This window comes from Vigna angularis, chromosome 1 (genome assembly GCF_016808095.1).
Source record: "Vigna angularis cultivar LongXiaoDou No.4 chromosome 1, ASM1680809v1, whole genome shotgun sequence".
NCBI lineage: Eukaryota > Viridiplantae > Streptophyta > Magnoliopsida > Fabales > Fabaceae > Vigna > Vigna angularis.
In genome coordinates, this window is record NC_068970.1 from 7964092 (window position 1) to 7984313 (window position 20222).

The 20222-nt window shown below is 30.4% G+C and overlaps 3 protein-coding genes across 4 annotated transcripts; all 3 read right to left on the reverse strand.

The window, feature by feature from the left end:
* Positions 1-2510: 2510 nt before the first annotated feature.
* LOC108331386 (40S ribosomal protein S9-2) lies at positions 2511-3883 on the reverse strand. Its single transcript, XM_017566032.2, has 3 exons — positions 3732-3883; positions 3185-3566; positions 2511-2869 (listed from the first exon to the last, which is right to left on the reverse strand). The coding sequence occupies exons 1-3, from the start codon at positions 3757-3759 to the stop codon at positions 2686-2688; spliced, it is 594 nt and encodes a 197-aa protein (XP_017421521.1). The 5' UTR covers positions 3760-3883; the 3' UTR covers positions 2511-2685.
* A 4595-nt stretch (positions 3884-8478) lies between these two features.
* LOC108333812 (HVA22-like protein a) lies at positions 8479-10499 on the reverse strand. The gene is made up of 5 exons (XM_017569273.2): positions 10062-10499; positions 9940-9966; positions 9665-9787; positions 8910-9153; positions 8479-8823 (listed from the first exon to the last, which is right to left on the reverse strand). The coding sequence occupies exons 1-5, from the start codon at positions 10121-10123 to the stop codon at positions 8767-8769; spliced, it is 513 nt and encodes a 170-aa protein (XP_017424762.1). The 5' UTR covers positions 10124-10499; the 3' UTR covers positions 8479-8766.
* Positions 10500-15104: 4605 nt separating this feature from the next.
* LOC108333974 (transcription factor bHLH47) lies at positions 15105-17575 on the reverse strand. 2 transcript variants are annotated; one of them, XM_017569516.2, is made up of 5 exons: positions 17356-17575; positions 16929-17020; positions 16091-16209; positions 15839-15963; positions 15105-15617 (listed from the first exon to the last, which is right to left on the reverse strand). In XM_017569516.2, exons 2-5 carry the CDS (start codon positions 16976-16978, stop codon positions 15252-15254), a joined length of 660 nt encoding a protein of 219 aa, XP_017425005.1. In that variant the 5' UTR covers positions 16979-17020; positions 17356-17575; the 3' UTR covers positions 15105-15251. The 2 variants fall into 2 exon arrangements, with proteins under 2 accessions (XP_017425005.1, XP_052725654.1); XM_052869694.1 differs by lacking the exon at positions 17356-17575 and having other exon boundaries at positions 16091-16253.
* Between the last annotated feature and the right edge of the window lie 2647 nt (positions 17576-20222).

A 20222-nucleotide genomic window follows, 5' to 3' on the forward strand; every position in this document is an offset into this window, starting at 1 on the left:
CAAAAACAAAATAATTAAAAAAAATGTGTTTTTACGGTTGTATCCTTATGCCATAAAATTCTTAAAATATAATTTTTCTTGACTATTCAACATTAGAGAAATATGATTCTGAAGAAGAAAAAATATTAATATAATATTATGCGAAGCTTGAAAATTGTTGGATAGAGATTTCAAAACAAATGAAAAAAATAATTAAAAATACATTAAAACTAAACTAATTTAGTTTGGGAGGCCAATCCTACCTTAATCCTGTCACCAACCCCCTTTACATAGGGTTTTGGAGGTTGACTTTGAAAAAGACCCTTATTAAGTGGAGTAAAAAAATATGGCATAGTTTTAAAAAAGATTAGGGTCAGTGCATGAGTTAGGAGCTCAAATGGCAACTCTATTTATAAGCCAATCCCAAGTGTCATAAGTTAATAATTAATTGTGTTGTGTTTGAGAGAAAAAAAAACATCAGAAAAAACATGAGATCACAAAGTAATATTATGATAAAAAAATCTATAATAAAAAATGCATATCAATTATATACATGTACGTGCACACAAGTATCTTTGTGCGAGAAAAAAAATTAAAATGAAAAATATATAAAACATATACACGTGTGTGCATATATATATATATATATATATATATATATATATATATATATATATATATATATATATATATATATATATATATATATATATTTGTATGAGAAGAAAAGATTTTAAAATGAAAAATATATAATACATATACATGGGTGTGTATTAACTACCCAAATTATTAACCGATCCAAACCAATTAGGACCAAAAGTCGAGGAGAGTCATTGTGGATTAATGGTGACCCAAGTTAACTTAGGCCAAAAGATGACCCAAGTAGACTTAAGGTGAAGGTTTATCCGAGTCAACTAAGATTCTAGGTCGACTTTGTTGGTCTCGATTAAAGGTTGACTTGAGTTGGTCCAAATTGAAGGTCGAGTCAACTCGGATTGAAGGTCAACCCGAATAGGCCTGAGCTAAAGGTCAAGTCAGTCCAAACTGAAAGTAGATCGGAGTTGGCTGGAACATCTAAGTCGAGCGAGACTAACAATCGACTTGAGTTAGTCAAGTCAATTGAAAGTAGATCAGAGTTGGCTTGGACATCTAAGTCGAGCGAGACTAACAATCAACTTGAGTTAGTCAAGTCAACACAGGTTGATCGTTTAGCCAAAAAATTAAATCTGGTTGGTCCGAGTGTAAGGTCGAATTGAGTCAACTCAGGTAAAAAAGTTAACCTAAGTCAACCTAATCAAAAGGTCAAGCCAAGTTGATCTATACTAAAGGTACAATGAGTTGGTTTGAGCTAAAGGTAGGGTGAGTTGGCCTGCAATAAACAATTCAAGTTGATGGTCCGGTGATCTAGGTTAAAGGTAAACCCAAATTAACTTGGACTAAAGGTCAACTTGAGTCATTCCAGATCCATGATAGATTTAAATAATCTTGATTTGAAATTCAACTTTACCCTTAATTAGAACATATTAGTCTTAATTTTCAATTTGAAGTGACTCAATTCTACCTTCATCATAAGTTGACTCGACTAAACTTTCAACCCGAGTTGAAAGTTTTGTATTCACAACCAATTAAATTCTTGTGATGCAATCAGATCTACTTTTACTCTAATCTTAATTTTCTTCAAGACTGAGTTTTGGAGAATGGAACTTTTTTAGACCCCTCATTTAGCGAGCTTAATAAAATGATGCCATTTCTAGAAGTGGATTAAACCTCACCTACGAACCATGGGTCATATATACCCATACACAGTTGATTTTCGTAACGGAATGAAAACTCGCTACCAAACGAGGACAAACATTGATTACCCAAGGTGTGAACTCATGAAGCACCGATTTTGAGATCTCTAATCTATAATAATAGCATTGTCGAATTGAGCACGTAATACTAGGGGCAAGCAAAAAATCCATGCCGTGTTTGTTGCCAAGAGAGTTCAGAGACACCAACGAACATCTAAAGTGTTTGCATAAAAGCAATGTGAATTAAATCAATGGATTTCCTGCAGCCGATACTTCAATTTTTTGCCACTTAAATATGAATTGATATATTCTGCTCCCAAACACTGCTCTGTTTGTAACAAGAAAAGCGCAATTGAGTAATCTAATTAACAATTGATCTAAAAATATCTCTCCTAAACTACGTTACGATTTCGAGCCTGTTTGAAAAAACAATGTTCTTTACTCAATTAGCATGTCTCTCATGTCAGTTTTACAAAATGTAGAGAAGTCAATGAATTGCTTCACCATTAGGTTCGTTGGTTTGGATATCCAAACATAATATTAGAATCACTACCCAGCAAGACTCAACAAAAATCAACGCACAAATATTGTTGCCGATTTTTACAGCAACTATCCCTAGTAATTCTAAAATCTCTGCCATTCGAACCAAAACCCTACCAAATCATTTTTTTAAAATGGCTTCTAGCCTTAAATCACATATGTAAGGATATTTGATTCAAGTTGTGAAAATACCAGAGATCACGACAATCATGGCAGCAAAACTTGAATACTTTGAGAAAGCAGAGTTCAAAATCATCATATTTCAGGCACAACTTTACCTCAAACAAAAAACAAGTACGGAGCATGACAAAATTCTAAAATGTCTACATTAATTAAAAGGTGCGCACAAGAAAGGTTGCTAGACATTAATAACCTAATCTTCATCCTCCTCATCTCCATCTCCACCAGCGGCCTTTTTCGCAGCAGCCTTTTGGTTCCTTCTCTTCACGCGTCCAGGGCGACCACCACCAAGTGGACTCGTGAGTGAGAAGTCAATGTGCTTCTGAGAATCAACCCTAACCATGAATGATGGAATGTTCACCACCTGTCTCCCAACCCTGCCAAATCCCAAACAATCTCAATATTCATTCCAAAAAGAAGCTATCATCAAAAAACAAATTAAACACACCAAATGGTCTCTATATCAAGTCACACAATTTATCAACGAAAACCAATCCATATATTAGGAAAAAAGGATCAGTATTACAGCAAGCCCGCAAATACACGAGTTCAGTATGAATTTAATAATTAAGCCGTAATTATGCAACAAAGCTACACGATACGAAATTAATTCATAGTGAAAATCAATAGCATTGCATATGATCCAAAATAAATAACGAATACTACTTAATGAATATTGTGAGAAATTAGACCTTATGTGCCTCTGCCTGATGAGGACTCTGGCGTGATGAATGGACTTGGCCATGCCAGACTTGAAAACGAGGGTTTGGAGGCGGCGTTCGAGAAAGTTCTCGACGGTGAGGGCTAACACGTAATCGAGCTTGTTCTGAGTCTCGTCGAGAAGTCCGTAACGGAACATTCTTCGGAGAAGTGCTTCACCCTCGAAAATTCGGCGCGGGTTCTTCTCATCCAGTGTCAACAGATTCCTGGCATTGTTACGGATACGGCTGAGGGCGTACTGAACCCTCCACAACTCCCTCTTGCAGCGAAGCCCGTACTCCCCAACCAGCTTCAACTCGGCGTCCAAACGTTCCTTCTCGTATGGACGACGAGGCTTCTTGAAGGTTTTCCCATCTATTCAATTCCAAACAATCAAATAACATATTCAATTCTGTTGGAAATTATGCCTCTTCTCAGATCACAAATATAAGAATGAGATTAAATAAAAAGAAATTTCGTACAAACAAATGCACAGAATATAGATAGGTAGATGCATTGAGTGCAATGTAGAATACTCACAGTTTCGGTAGAAGGAAACGTGCACCATGTCTCTTCTCTTGCTGCTTCTCAACCCTTACGGTGCACCAGGTTTTCGCTGCTAGGGTTCAAAAACAGCTTCCTTTTTATGTGATCTCAAAACCCTAGTTCTGGGAAGTCCGGACTTTTATTACAAGGCCCATTCCACGACCCATCGTTTGCAAAGGCCCGTAAGAAGTTTTGTCTTGTGTATCGCTTTGACAAAAAAAGTTTATTTTTAATAAAGGATGCTCATTTTTTTTTTCTAGACTCTCAGATTTTCGGAAAATTTTACATGAATAGCTAAATTAATTTTTTTCATTAATATTAAATTACATATATATATATATATATATATAATTTTACTAAAATATTGCTTCTTATATAATTTTGGAAATTATATTATTATTCATATATCAACTTTAATATCACATTAGTATATTATGTCAAGTTTATTTTGTTCTATATTATGTTTGGTTGGAGTCCTAAAAAAAATGAAAGATTGATTATTTAAAGAGAAGGAATAGAAAGTACAGTAATTTTGTCTGGTAAAAAAAAGTAATGAAAATAAGTAAAACATTTATTAATATATGTGATTAATTTTATTAAATTAAAAAGTTAATTTTTTTATCTTTTAAATATAATGTTAAAATTGTTCATAGTGATTTGAACTCAGTTTCGCCCGTCTCAGGATCAGAAAAGCTATTTATGAGGAGGGTGGATTTTTCTCCTAGAATAAATTTATTTTAAAAGAAATTATCTAAGTAAACTTATTCTTACTTTACTTTTTAAATTAGATTTTTACATGAAATATTTTTCCCACTTGTTTTCCGTATTTATTGAATCTTTCTTGAAACCCAATTAAGATTTTCTCCTCCTTCTCGTACTTACACCCTCTTTGCATGTTCTTGCTAAACCCACACCTTACATTGTACTTCTGTATTCATTTCAAACGAGTATTCTTACACCCCCTTTACAATGTATTCTTACATTGTACTTTTTAAATGAATATTGTTGGAATCTGAATTCTTGCGTTCTTGTTGTGATATCATAGCAAAAGCCTTGTTTACGAGGGGAAGAGAATCAAGAAGAAGAATTTGGCCCTTCACAAGATTGAAATTATCATTAAGCCCTTTCAACAAAACAGAAAACGGAACACTAATTTTCTCTTATGTCTTGTTGTAACTGCTCTAATACTGGTTATTGAAAACACTGTTTATATAATAATTTATAGTTCACTTCGTTTATCTCCTGTTTCTTGTAGATTACTGATCTCAAATCAGCAGTGGATCTCCTCGAAAAAGAAAGAGACTCTTACTTTGCAAAACTGTGGCATATAAAAATTCTGTTGAATCTCCAGAAGTTGAGAATGTCTCTGTAAGAATTCTAGTAAAGGCTTGCTTGCATTGACGTTTATTTTTATTCACAAATTAATAATGGTCAATTTCTTTTCCAGTTTTTGCTTGGATTATCATCTTCTACTCTCTTGAATTAGCCAATTTTTCTTTGAATTTCCTAATGCCTTTGTCATTGACCGGAGTGGGGCAATAGAAATCACACAATTTTTTCTAAAATAAATTATGGTTTTGGAACAACTTCTATACTATTGGAAATTGTTTATATAGATTATGGGTTGGTCTTAAATGGACAAAAGTTAGATACGATACAATACAGGCATGCCTCCGAATCATGATGAAGCAGCATAAAGTATTTTATCACCAATGAAAGGAAAATTGAATTTCCCAAATATAAGCAATAATTACATGTTCTCTATACAGATGACTGTAAAGAGAAGCGTGTGTGCTGATGATCCAAAGGAATCAGCATTAGAAGAAACTCAAGATTACCTTTATCAAACTTTCAATGCTGTGGGAGCTGCGGTTGAAGCTGAAATTGAAGCATGAGCACACCCGAAACCAGTTCCAGGCTGGTATATACATGATATTTTTGTCAGCACTTCTTGAATCAAACACGATAATGTTTATGATTACAAGAACGGTGTGTGGTTGATAATGACATATTTTACCATGATTTCAGTAATGAATTAAGAGAAAATGTCAATCATTCCTTAACTTTTTGTCTTGTAAATCCTAGTTTTCTTTTAGTTTGTTAAGTGGTTGCACCTTAAGCTTTAATGAGATATTTTGATCACTAATCTATGCTTTCATGTGCTTAAAGTAGTTGGAAGAAGTCTATGCATCAAATGAAGACACTGGAAAGCAAGGAAAGCAAGAAAAACAACAAAAATGAAGAATCAGAATTCTGCTGAAGCTAGCCCGGGCGCCCCTGGTTTATTGGGGCTTGAGCGCCAGTGCATCATGACTGTCATGCGCCTGAGCCCCCCTCCTTCTGGGGGCTTGAGCGCCAACTTTGCTGACAGGACAGATTTGTCCTATTTAACTCAGAGGTGCGAAGAACTTGACATCTTTGGCTGCCCAAACACGACTTCTCTCATTTGGAGCTTTTGGAGGCGAGCTAGGAGCTGTGGGAACAGTCCTTCTTCATCCTTGGGTCTTCTTCCTTCTTCCATTTCCACCATTGTTGTAAGCTTGAGCTCTCCATTCATGGAGAGCTAGTTTCATTGTTGTTGGAGATTGATGTACCCACTAAACTCTTATGTAAACTATTGTGTTTTGAATGAATATATGCCTCTTTCATTGATTTTTAGTGTTTAATTCCTTATCTTAATGCTTGTTGTGAAGTTGCTACCCATGACATGATTTTAGGGTTTGCTTGATATTGGAAAATGTTGTGTAAATCTGGACTTGGATTAAACACCTAAAGAAAATAGTATCTAGGGATAGAACTAGGACTTTTGGTTGTCTTAAATCTCAAATCTTAATGCGGAAATAATTGTTAGAATTTCCAAGGGATTGGAGCTTAATGAGGAAGTCTAGGCTATCTCTACCAAGGAATTAGGTTTGAGTAAATTAGTAGATTGACATCGGCATATTAATGAAAAAGAAGTGATTTTTTATGCATAAGAGTGAAGTAGGTGAAATCATACCCTAACAATACAATTCCATATCATTTCTAAACTTTTCATTTCTGAGTGTTTGAGTATCTAATATCACTTTTATCATTTATGTTGCATGTTTACTTTAATTGCACTAAAACCCAAATTATGAAGCATTCTTTAGTCTAAGTTAGTTGGAAATTATACGATTGTTTGGTAACACAAATCTCTTGAAAAACGATATCCGATCTTACCAATTTTATTACTTGAAACAATTTAGTATACTTGTGAAAGTCTCAACAGTGGTGCCTCAATTTTATTGCAAGAGTGGATGGATGATAATCAAATGGTATAATGACTTATCTTTCCAACAAATAAGAGCTAATCTAATAATTCCTTTTCGTTTATATCTAATTACATTGTTTGGAAAATGGAAGTGGTAATGCAATAATAGCCACTTCTTTGCAGGTATAATAAGAGTTGATTGTAATACTCTTGAATTTTGAATATTTTTGTTGAGTTTTCGGTATTATTGATCTATTATACCTTTAAAATAAGTAATTTACATTTATTTTGATATTTTAAAATATATTAATATATATATATATATATATATATATATATATATATATATATATATATATATATATATATAATGGATTAAAAATGTAAAGTTGCGGAATTTTTTTTGATTCACCTCTAATATACACTAAGTCCGGACAATAAAATACGAACCACATATACATACATTGTGAATAAAATATGTTATGGTTAAAGATAGTGTTTTTGAGCAATTAAGTATTTAAAGTATTTTTTGTTCTATTCATTTAGTAGAAAATTTTGAGTCATTTATGATTGTAGAAACTAGGCTTAAGCAATATGGGATTATATTCGGATTTAATCCGACTAATTTAGCACAATCTAAATCTAATATTGTAAAGTTCATATTTAACCAAATGATTTTTTTTAGTAATGAGATTCGAATTATATCGAATTTCGGATTAATTTGGTTGGTTATTAAGATTATTCAATTTTACTTGTTAAAACTACTCCTAATCCAAATTTATCGTAACTCTTATATTTTTTTCAGATTCCTCCGGTTGAAGGTTTTTTGTTCACGTCTAGTAGAAAGAGAGAATAATCATTTTGTTAAAGTTGCATATGATTGAAAACTTGGTTCCAAGTAGGGACAAAATCCCATCCTATGGGATGCATTTGTTTGCTAGTTATCACTAGTGTATCCATTTCTATTAAGCTCGACTACTAAAATAAAGTCTTGTCGAAGAGCCAAATTCTGAGGTCGTCTTATTATCTTAAGGAAAAAAAATAATATATATATATATATATATATATATATATATATATATATATATATATATATATATATATATATATACAAACTACATATGGTTATCATCAAGTAGTAACCAAGCACCACGAGATCACATGATACACCGCCCCAGGCTCTAACATTAAAGGCAAAGAGCCTAAAAATTAAGATTGTATCCAATCCAAGCACAACAAAACCACCACCGTAGTAATATTTAAAGTAATACCGACAATAACGAACATCAACATCCACCAAATGAAGATATCACGAACAAAATGGTACTAGTATTTCAAATCCTAAAATCCGTAAATGTTACTCCCTTGAGTTAGTTGCGCATCAGCTTTTTTAGTTACTCCATCTGTTTACGTCTGGCATGAATATTTTAGTTTTAGTTTTTACTTCTAGTCAGGCTAATTGATGACTATAACTACATTTACAAAAATATGTTTTAGCAACGAGACCTCTAGTGGCATGACATAATTGCATTCCTATATAACATTGGTGTGATTTTGTTCATAATGTAACAAAAGGAAAAACAAAATCAACGAATTTCTGCTGTTAAACTAACATTATATATACCATGGGTGTCAGCCATTATACAAAACATAGATGACTAATCCCAAGCTAGCTACAGGATAATAATAACTCGATAAAGGGTTGAAAAAAAAAGGTCAAAGTATCGCCACAGAGAGGGTAAAACAAAATATGAGTAACATGTACACTCACGAAAGACAGAAATTACATGATTGCAGTTAATAAGTCTCATCATACGCTGTATAATAACCGCCACCCCTTCTGGATTTATCAGCCTGCAAAGCCATGACACCGTTAGCCCAAGTCGGATACAAAAACAAAGCAAAATTACAGAACAACTGGGTTCTATAGATGGAAATACCCTATTGATCAGATTCTCAAATGCATCAGTTCCATTCTCTTGGATGTACTTCTCTGCAGCAGTTAGAATGTCATCTCGCTTACCAAAGGTATCCTTTTTCCTTGGAACGTACCAAATGTTAATGGTTTGAGGATTGACATATATAGGTCTCACGTAATGCTCGTATACATAAGCAGCACCGCTAAAGTAAGGAAGGACCAACCAGCAGGTTGCAATCAGCTTTGCATAAGGCCATATCGGAATCCTGAAATACGTAGTTGCGAAAATTCAGCCACATGTTAAATAGATTACCCTGCACCCTTCTAAATATACTTTTCACAACTAAACTAATACAAAAAAAAAAAGCTTGATATAACAGAAAATTCATTAAACTAATTCAACATTCTCTGGTTACACTATGAAAAATATTCTCAGTGAAGCCTTTTCTAGTGCCTTCCTTAATAGCTCATTGCATTCATGCTTATGTACTAATATGTACATAATAATTTAGCAGCTCCTTTTTCTTAATTTCTCTTACCACAAATTACATCCTAATTATCATCAAAAAGACTAAGATTTTATGAATATCCCCAAACTGACAGGAGGCCAAAGTCAGCCTTACCCCCTAAAAACTAGTACCATAAATTAACTAAAACAATTTCTCTAGAAAACCCAACAAACTTATCACCGCATTTACAGAGTACTCATCAACCTTCAAGAATAATTAACCCAAACAAGAAAAATGATAAAAGAGATAAAAAAAAATGGTGGCATACCATTCAAGGAGTTTTGCAAATGTAAGTTCAAAGAGGGTGATTAAGGAATAGAGAACCCAGTAAGTGAGCCATTGCTGATCATCAATAGGAGACTTGGTCTCAATTGCCCTAATCGAAGCATATCTGCATCATAATACAAAAACCCACGCCAATCAGGAATCACTCCATCATTCTCAAACGACATTTTGACCTAACATTTCGATGGAATAAATGCAAATGAAGCATTCAACAAAACAAGTGTTGGGAAAAGAGGGAGATTTTGAGATCGCACTTACAGAGGATAAACAAGACTAACCACAGGCCTGCAATAGAAACAAAAAAATAGACAATGTAATATATCAGTCTTAAAGAAAAGAAAAAGCAAATTAGAGAGAGAAAAAAAAAAGGAGAAACATACCCGGCAAGGACATCGAAGTTTCTGAGAAGCACCTTGAGGAAATTACCAGCCCCAGATCCCATTTTGATGTATAGAGTAATTGCTTCGATTGAGGGCTTAGCTTTTTTTAGTGGCGCTTCTTCGATCACTTCTCTATTCTCACTGGCACGGAAAGAGGAAAAAAGAAAAAGAGGGTGTGAAGTGCTGTGTGCGCAATTTGCACTGTGGGTTGCGTGTGAGAGAAAAGAATTCAGACAGATGAAGAAAAAGCAAGAGCTAGCGGTGGTGAAAGTAACAAGAAAAGAGAATAATTGAACAGAGTGGAATTGCTGTGGGAAGTTGTTTTCCTGTGTATCCGATACTACTATAACACTATCTGCATATCACCGTATATTACGATTAGCGACCTCGATTTCAGTCGTGGTTGGAATCGATTGCGGAACACCGTGGTCCTCTGCCAGTGAAGTTTTCTCCCATCACGCTTTCATTAGCTGGGTTTGTTCACCAAATAAATATTTGCGGATTTACCTAGGTGCTAAATAACTCTTGATTATATAATAAATAAATTAATCTAATATTTTAATGTAATTTAGTATTGATATATTTATTCATTTTTCTAGAGAAACAGGTGTAATAATATTCTTAAATATGATTATTTCTGAAACTATTTAATTTTATGTTATTTCAATAAAATTTAAACTGATGAAGTCAAATTGAAGTGAAGGAAAAGAATCTTGGTTGCCGTGTATCACGAAACTGCCGCCACCGACACTGTCCTAACTAAACTACCAACTTTTATTTTATTTTCTTTTGTTTTCTTAAAACATTACTTTACCATATGCTTAATGTAAGGGCTTTATCCTCTGTGCTTCTTTTTTCTAGAATAACTTCATTTGTGTGATTAAAAAAATAACTTCCTCTATTCTGTATTAATATCTATTCATGTTTTTTTTTTATAATGTGAAGGATTTAGTTTTATATTATGTAAGAGGGACTATACTATATTTATAAAGATTAAAAAAGATAATTAAGTGTACATCTCAACTATTAATTCGACTGAAAGTATTACAATGTTGTGAAAGAAAGAATAAAATATTCTACCAATTTACGTAGTTATAAATTAAATATTTCATTAAATTTAACAGAATTAGTTATTATTAATATATTTAAATTTCTTAAGTGGATTTTGTTATTACATATTAAAATTTTATTACTTTTTAAGGGACTGCTAACGCGTTCACTTGGTACATTTTAACAATGTGTACCGAGTTTTAGTAGACAAAAATATCTTTATATATCATGGATTCTAAAGTTTAAGGTTAAGGATATTTTAATAATTTTCATTCTCAAAACTAAAAAAAAAAAAAAACTCCAAACCCTTATTCACCTCTCTCATTCCTCTCAACCTTTTCTCTTCTATCTCTCTCACTCCAACATTTTTTCTATCATGTAGTCCCAATTGAAAAAAATCAAAAACACTTGTGGTTAAACAATTTGTCTTTGTAAAGAGTTGAGTCATTGACATATTCATCTTCAGACAAAGGTTCATTCAAGATCTCTTTAATTTCACCATCTTCATTAACCTCTCTAATTTCATCATCTATTAAATCATCATCTCTAGAAAAAACCTTACAGGCTAATTACCAATTCCTTCAGATGTCATTATGCTTGTGAAAATTAGATAAAATTATATACGATAAAAATTATAAAATGAAAACTCATTATAAAATCATTTTTTGTAAGAAATTGTTTAACAAAGAGTGTTTCTGATTTTTTTCCAGGCCAATTATCAATTCCATTGATGTTATTATGCTTGTGAAAATTAGATAAAATTAGATAAGACAAAAATTATAAAATGAAAACTCATTATAAAATCATTTTTTGTAAGAAATTGTTTAACAGCGAGTATTTCTGATTTTTTCCAAGACAAAGATTATAAAATGAAAACTTATTATAAATCATTTTTTGTAAGATTGTTTAATGGCAAGTGTTTCTGATTTTTTCAATTAGAGCTACAGTAAAGATGACAAGAGAAAAAGTTGGAGTGAGAGAGATGAAAGAGAAAGGATTGAGAGGAATGAGAAAGGTGAGAAAGGTGAGTAAGGGTTTGAGGTATATAAAGATATTTTTGTCTACTAAAACCCGATACACATTGCTAAGATGTACCAAGTGAAAAACAGACGTGCGCGTTAACAAACTCCTTTTTTTAATATTAAATATATAGACCAAGAAATAAACTTACATTCAAAATTACCTATCTATCTATGTAATAATTGGTAGAAAGTTTTTTCTTTCTTTATATATTTCATTCACAATAATATGACCTATATTACAAATTTGTGACCATTATAAGTAACCAATAAATATGTCTATTAAAAAATGAAAAATAAATATAGATTACATAAAAACTCCAATGACCAGAGAGCATTATAATGTTTTATTTCTCTTTTTGTTTGTAGAACTTTAATCCTCAAAAAAATTTAAATGCTCACGATAAATGTTCAAAGTTAAAAAATCATTTCCTTGGACCTTAATCTTCACAAACACTGATGATAATAATGTAGCTTTTTTTATAATTAAAAAATTAATTTTCAAACGAGGAACATAACATTAGAAATTGTTTCAACAAAATTAGGTTTTTATTTTAGTATCACATTTCTTCGTCACTTTTGTTTTATTATAGATTAATATCAAAGTTTATAATAGTTGAAAATCTTCATTGAGAAATAAAAGTAAAAATTTATTCTTACTTAGTGCAACTTGTATCTATATAACATAAATCTAATTCAATATTTTCTGTCAAATCATTAGCATGTTTTCTCCTATTCTTTCACTTCTACTATATTTAATATATTTGTTTTTTGTTTGTCACAAAGACAACTTAAAATAACATTTTGAAAACATAATAATCAAATTTATTACATTTAAAACATTCTAGTTTAGATTTATTATGTTTTTTTCATCAACTTTTATCTGACATTCATCATCATGACTCTTAAAAAATTTTAAACCTCTAGTACTTTGTTTCTAATCGTTTGCCTCTAGCTCTGTCCATCCCTTAAAATGGTTGGAACGAGTATTGATAGAAGTTTTCAATACTTTTCTCAACTTTTTTCTATTTATTTTTTTATTAATACACTAATAAATTTTTATTCTTTTACAATACATACAACAAAATTAAATTTTGGTATTAAAAATTGAAATATCTTTTCAAGAACATTTGTTTCTTCAATTATGTTACCATGAGAATTTTGTTGACAAGTCTCATTATACGCACATTAATTTTTCAAACTTGATCTAAATTGTTTTAAACTCACTACAAAAACATTGACAATGTTGTTTGATCTTGTAGATAATTGATATTTTTTTTAATTGAATCCCAAATATCTTTAAACATTTCTTTGTTGAGAACAGTTTTCAAAATATACGAATCAATGGCTCAAAAACAACAGTTTTTGGTTTTAAATTTTTTAAGTTGTAGTACCTCCAATTCCATTTAGCACTCCTTTCTTTTCAATGCACCATGTTTAATTACCTATCAATACCCTTTTGAGGCTCAATAAAATTTCCATCAGCATGCACCAATAGTCATATTGAACATCAAACTTTGAAAATCTTCGTCACTTTTACTCCCACTCACACAAAAGCTCTTTGGTTTTCAAAGTATACCTCAATCAAACATTATATCATACACAAAAGACAAGCACTTAGGGGTAACATTTTGTATGTCATTGATAAGCACATTCAAGACTCAAGGGCACCTTTTCCTAAGAACCATGAGTAAACCTTGTATTAGTAATTGTTTAGTAGAAGGATGTGTTGGAAACTTAGGGAAATAAGATGAACAACAATGTAGACTTGATATAATTTTCTAGGAGTGAATACACATTTTCCTAAAAACAATATATCCTCTTTTATAAGAGTGAAGGAATCACAAAATCCACTTTTGAGATACAAAGAAGAAATACAACGATAATACTCACTCTTAGTATTAACATCAAACAATAATATAAAATTCTCACGAATTGATTTGTGTGTTAAGTGAATGATAAAATAAAGATAAAAAAGTTTCTCCTTTTAATAAAACACATGATCCTTTTATATAGATGTTGATTAGACATCTTTCAAATTTAAGAAATACTAAATTCTGATTAATTACATTTCTTGCTTGATTGTAACTTTTCATGGTTATAACTCTTCATGAATAATTGTAAACTTCTGAAAATTGTCTCTGATACTCTTAAATCTTAAGAGGATGTAAACTTGAATTCAATCTTTGGTTCATTAATTGGATATATTGTCTCCCTGATAAAAATACTAATTTAATTGAATCTTTATTTAGTTTTTTTTTTCAAGTTTTATTTTGTATTAAATCAATTCAATTTAATTCTTTTAGTTAGATTTTATAAAATGTTATATTTATAAATGTGTGTTAATTCGTAGTCTTTTTTTTTATTTTTTTTATTTTATAGTTGAATTAAGTTTACTTATCTATAAAAATAAAAAAAAATTCAAAACTTATTATATTTTATAAAAATTTGTAAAAAAAATAATATTTATTTCACATCACACTTATACATGACATTTCACTGCTGATACATAAAAAAAATTAAATAAAATAAAACCAAAAATACTATAAACTAACTCATAACATTTACAAAGATGTTAATTTTGTTTATACAAATCTAACATAAATGATTAAGTTGAATCTATTTAACATAAAAACCAAACTTAATTAAAAAAAATAACGGAATCAAACTAAATAAAACTAACAAATGAATCAAATTATTAATTAAACCTATTTTATTCAATCATAATCTGATTTCGGAAATAAAACAATGACCTGTCTTTCTATCTTTCAACCCTGAAAGCGAGAGCACACGTGATATTAATGGAATTTTTAGAATAATAATGTTGGCATGTTAAGGGCGGAAGAAAAAGTTTCTTAAAAAATGTGTCAAGAAAACATTGCATCCCAGAATAGAGGAGTTCATTTATCAGACGTGGTCCTAGAAAAGCACACAAAAACGTTTCTACAATTAACAACTGACTTTCAGCCATAAGAAAACAAAGCTCACGAGTGAGATTCTCTTAGATCATTGAATATATATAATTTATACATGAAATCTCCACAGAGGCATTGCTATAGGAAAGCTAGTTGGCATGATAAATCAATGCCGAAACTATACAAATTAAATTGAAGTTTGGTTACTATCCAAGCAACTGTGATGGCCATGAATCTGCTGCTGTGGGATACCTTGCATGCGGTTTACTGACAACAGAAGAGGAATTTGGAGCTACTTCGTTAACATTAGCAGCTGGAAATGAAGCTTGAAGATCGGGAAAAGGGACAAGCAAAACTGCAGATCCTTGCTGCAAGTTAGGTTCCATAGTATGCAATAGGAGACTCTGTCCTGGAAAATTTGACTGCTCCAGTGGGTCAAGTTCCAAATGGGGAGGTACATTCAGGTCAGGTTTAGATTGAGCAACTCTTGCCTGTATCTCTCCTTGAAGTTTCTCAATTTGAGTTTCTAGGCTACAATTCTCCTCCTTCAGCTCATTTTTCTCCATGGTCACCTGCTCAGGGAAGGAAGGCAATCATGTGAAATCCAAAGAGATACAAGGTTACAGTGTGAAACTACATAAACTTTTCAATTTAAAAAATATGATGAAATGTTAATTAGTTCAAGGAACTGGCCAAAATATCAAGTAAATATAAAGTATTTCATGTCACCCACATGTTATTTAACACTCTCAAAAGGGTAAAAATGAAGGAGGAAAAAGAGAGTCAATCTTACATAATGCGATTCAGACAACAGTGTGACATTCTCTTTCTTGAGGGACTCGATCTGAGAGAGCAAGTCTTTTAGCAACCTAGCCGCTTCACACAATATAGAAGCCTTTCCATTGTTCTCATTCACATCTATCCTCACAAAAAAATCCCAAGAAAAGGAAGACAAAAAACACTTAAAATCATGTTGAGTACTAAGAAACCAAATATGTAAAGTTTGAACATATTCAAGATACATGATAGTGGCACAAGAGGTTACCAAGTGCATTGGCAAGATCAAGAAAGAGTTCATTCAAATGTTCACGTTTCATTTTCTCCCTTTCGGCCTTGTGAATTTTCCTGGGGACTTTCCCTTGGTTCATTTTACCAGAAGAAGACCTGAAGCAAATAAAGTTTACAAGAACTGAATCCAGATGAAGAACCTGTAATTCCACATAAAACTACTCATGCAAGAGATGAACTTGTAATTTCGCATAGGATAGTCATGCAAGAGAAGTGAAAAAGTAGTCATACCGCCCTGTTCTCCTCTGTTGATACACTTCTCAATATGTAATTATCAGAGAAGAAAATTAAGAAAGTAAAATAAATTAAGTTTCTCCCATATATTAAAATTAGTTTAAATATTAATCAAAAACAATTTTTGGACAAACTATGTGAAGAACTTCTATAAATTAGCTATTCTAAAATTTAATTTTAAATTTTAGAAGAAAATACATTTATTTCCTTTTCTTCAAAGTTATTATTTGAGAAGTTTATCCAGGACTCCACTGCTTTTTATCAATAGTTCTGGTTAAATCTTAATTTTTGTCTTAACAAGTACAGCCAGACAAAATAACTAATGATTTTCCTGCACAGAAGAATAAATGTTACAATTATATTTGCATCGAATCAATAGATCAAATGTTTCAGACAATTTCAGTTTATTTGTCCATATGAATTTGAACCAAAGAAGTACAACAGGAATTGGCACTGTGAAAAAAACTACCAGCCCTTATCACATTCTTTAGAAATGAGAGACAACATGAGCATAACGATCTTATTTTTTCAGTTGTAGCAATGAAATGACACATCAACATTAAAACACGAGAGTAGCTGACCTGCTTTTTGATGTCCCAACAACTGCAGGAGCCACACCCTCTGATCCCATGTGAACAAAGCCTTCAGCAACAAAATTTTAAAATTTCCTAAACTGGAAAAGAAAAACTACTTCAATACTGCACTTACTCCTCTTATAAAAAGTAAGGACTAGTAAATTGAACACCCAAATAAATATTGAATTTTCTTTTTTTGAGCCGGATACCGAAGGAAAATCCACTTTCCTTGATACAATCAATCCCCTCACAAGCAATCCAATCAGATAAAGCTATGGAGAAAAGAAGAAGCCAAATTCTGAATTTTAATTTTCACAGTTCATAGCAGCCAAACAGAGTATCAATAAATTCAGAGCATAAAAGGAAATAACTGAATAAAACAAATAAAACAGAAAAATTGCATAATCGCATCAGAGAAAGTGGTTTTGCTTACCTAACCCGCTAAGGAGACTGAACAGAAATAGAATTGGAACAGTGAAATTGAAGGATAGAGTTTGGAGTGAAAATAAGAAAGTTAGAAAATGAGAATTAGGGCACAAGAGAGAGGAAAGAAGATTGGATTGTGGGATGGCGTGTGGCCGGAGAGCACCTGTCACACGAAGGCGCGTGGCCAGGTCAAGCTCATTCAGTGCAATCAACAATCATCAATGAGTTCGCCACGTGATTTTCTTTTAAGCATTTTTTATTTATACAGAATTAAATTCATACTTCTTTTAATTTTTTTCTCCTTATATTTTTTTTTTCTAATTTAACTCTATTTTTTAAAAATTACTATATTCACTTCTCTCGGTTTGGATGAATTGTTTGAAGGAGATGTGTAACAAATAAAATAAAAAAAATAAGATCATTTAAATAAAAGAAAACAAACATAAATAAAAACATGATTTTATTTATTATTTTAACATAAATTTTTATTATGGATTGTTATATTAATTATAGTTAATTTAAACTCTATCCAAAATATATTTCAAAACATTTATTATTTTATCTCATAATTTATTATTGGTGCAGTATAATTAATTATTACTATATCATTTCTTACCATCATGCTAGAAAACACTTCACAGTCAACAATTTATTTTTTGAAAATTTTACATGAATACTAACAAATTTTCCTACTTCTATAACACATAATAAAGAAAACAAAATTTTTAATTTTTAATTTTATAGTTGATTTCACTTAAATTATTTTATATTTTAAAATAAAAATATGATGTGATAAGTCTTAGATAGGGATTTATTAAGATATGGGGTCTACCACCACCTCTTTTTTTTCAACTAATTTCATATCAACTCCTTCCAACCATCACAGTCTTCCCCAAAACATGGCACCAAATAAATTTTGAACTAAATGTTAATGTCTTAAAAAAAATATTATAATGCATATTTGTATAACTTTTTTATAAATGTTAAAAATTAAACATTTTTTCTTATTAATTTTTGCTGAAAATGTAAGAACAGAGATGTTGCCATCTCAAACTTAAAAAACTTTAGAATCCAAAAATATTTATAAAAATCACAATGGAAATCACAATCTTATTTGTAAGTTAAAAAACTGATTTGTTAGAAAACTTTGTTAAACTTAAATTGTAAAATTACTATTATTAGAAAAGCTCATAAAATTGTTTTTCAAAATAAATTAATTTAAACTCGATAAATAGCCTTTTTTTACTTACATACCCAACTCTCTGGTCTAAATTCATATTTAACAAATGAAATCAGAGTTTTGATTTGTTTCCAATTTTCATATCATATATTCAAGTCAGTGTTGTTAAATATTAAAAGTTATTTTACTGCGACTTGAAATTTTATTATCATTTAATATGTATTGTGCCTTTAAAAAAGAAAATTGAATAACTTTATAATTTTATTTTTACATCAAAATATCTGTTCCACTCTAGGTTTCAACCATAATTATTTCAAAAAAGTCACACTAAAATTTTTTATTTCCCTTTTCTATGTTGTTGAAGTCCTTATTTAAGTTTTCAATTACAACCTTAATATAAATTTTGCATACTTGTTTAATTAGTTATATATCATATATTTTTAAAGTTTCATATTTAAATAATAATAATACAAATGTACATTTATGTTTTGGTCTGTATTTTTCTTCTGTACTAAAGAATAATTATCAGAATAAAGGTGATTATTAAATTTTTTTATAAATAAATAAATAATAATTTAAATATATTTATATTAAATATATATATATATATATATATATATATATATATATATATATATATATATACCAAATTGAAAAAATAATATATTCTCCATATATTAATTATAGAAAAACATGTATCTGTGTCTATTTGCACTTTTGTTGCATTGAAATATTATAAAATATAAAAGTAAATAATTTTATAGCGATAAGAGTTAAGAAATTATATAGTTATTTTGTTAGAAAGTAATATAGCAATACACATTAAATAATCAATAATACAGTATAATTAAAAAAAATATTATTCTTTATGCTAATAGTAATTATATAAAAATTAATATATATATATATATATATATAATATCTTAATTTTTATTTTTATATATTTTTAATTGTATAACTTAACTATGCAAAATGCTAAGATGAGTACATAAAATTAAGTTGTTTCTTCATGAGATTATGTATACACAAATTAAGGAAAATTATTTTTTATGTAGTGACTTAATGCATATTATTGAAAAAAAAAAGTATATATACATTCTCTTTTTATGTGGGAACAAGAAATATATAATCCGATAAATTAATTTTAAATGCTTAGATTATTTATTTTTTAAAATTTGTTTTTTCTGTATTTTAAAATTCATCATTAAATTTTACATCTCCATTTTTTAAGGTTCAAAGGACACTTTTTTCTTCTTACATTTTTATATTTACTAGTTGCACCCCTACGAATTCTAAAATACCCATGCATCTTCCCAATTCTGAAAAATCCACAATCTTCTCAAATAATCAATTCCAAATAGAGAGAGAAAAAACTCTCACTCACATGATCTTTGACAAAAATAACAATAAATAGTGACAAGACATGGGCACATTGTAATGTGGTTGACTTCAATGGTGGCAGTGAAAGGATGTGCAGATAGCAATCAGAGGGTGTAGGAAGAAAAGTTTTCTTTTAGTATTGAAGAGATCTTAGGCTTAAAAAAGGACTCGAAATCCTTAGAGTAGAGAGACAGTAAAACCCTTCTAATTATTTTCATTTTAAATATGTATACTTTTAATTTCTATAAAAAAAAATGCACTTTTAAATTTGTAGTGACAGTTCTTGAATTTATCACACTACTAAAATAAAATAG

Excerpts from the sequence above, each read along its gene's own strand:
- LOC108331386 (XM_017566032.2), bottom strand. The coding sequence starts at position 3,759 with ATGGTGCACGTTTCCTTCTACCGAAACT. Across the intron at positions 3,567-3,731 it reads CGTTTCCTTCTACCGAAACT|ATGGGAAAACCTTCAAGAAG; the intron begins GTGAGTATTCTA and ends GGAATTGAATAG. Across the intron at positions 2,870-3,184 it reads ATCAGGCAGAGGCACATAAG|GGTTGGGAGACAGGTGGTGA; the intron begins GTCTAATTTCTC and ends GGGATTTGGCAG.
- LOC108333812 (XM_017569273.2), bottom strand. The coding sequence starts at position 10,123 with ATGGGATCTGGGGCTGGTAATTTCCTCAAGGTGCTTCTCAGAAACTTC. Across the intron at positions 9,788-9,939 it reads GTTAGTCTTGTTTATCCTCT|ATATGCTTCGATTAGGGCAA; the intron begins GTAAGTGCGATC and ends ATTATGATGCAG. Across the intron at positions 8,824-8,909 it reads TTGAGAATCTGATCAATAGG|GCTGATAAATCCAGAAGGGG; the intron begins GTATTTCCATCT and ends ATGGCTTTGCAG.
- LOC108333974 (XM_017569516.2), bottom strand. The coding sequence starts at position 16,978 with ATGGGATCAGAGGGTGTGGCTCCTGCAGTTGTTGGGACATCAAAAAGC. Across the intron at positions 16,210-16,928 it reads GTTGGGACATCAAAAAGCAG|GTCTTCTTCTGGTAAAATGA; the intron begins GTCAGCTACTCT and ends TATTTGCTTCAG. Across the intron at positions 15,618-15,838 it reads TGTTGTCTGAATCGCATTAT|GTGACCATGGAGAAAAATGA; the intron begins GTAAGATTGACT and ends TTCCCTGAGCAG.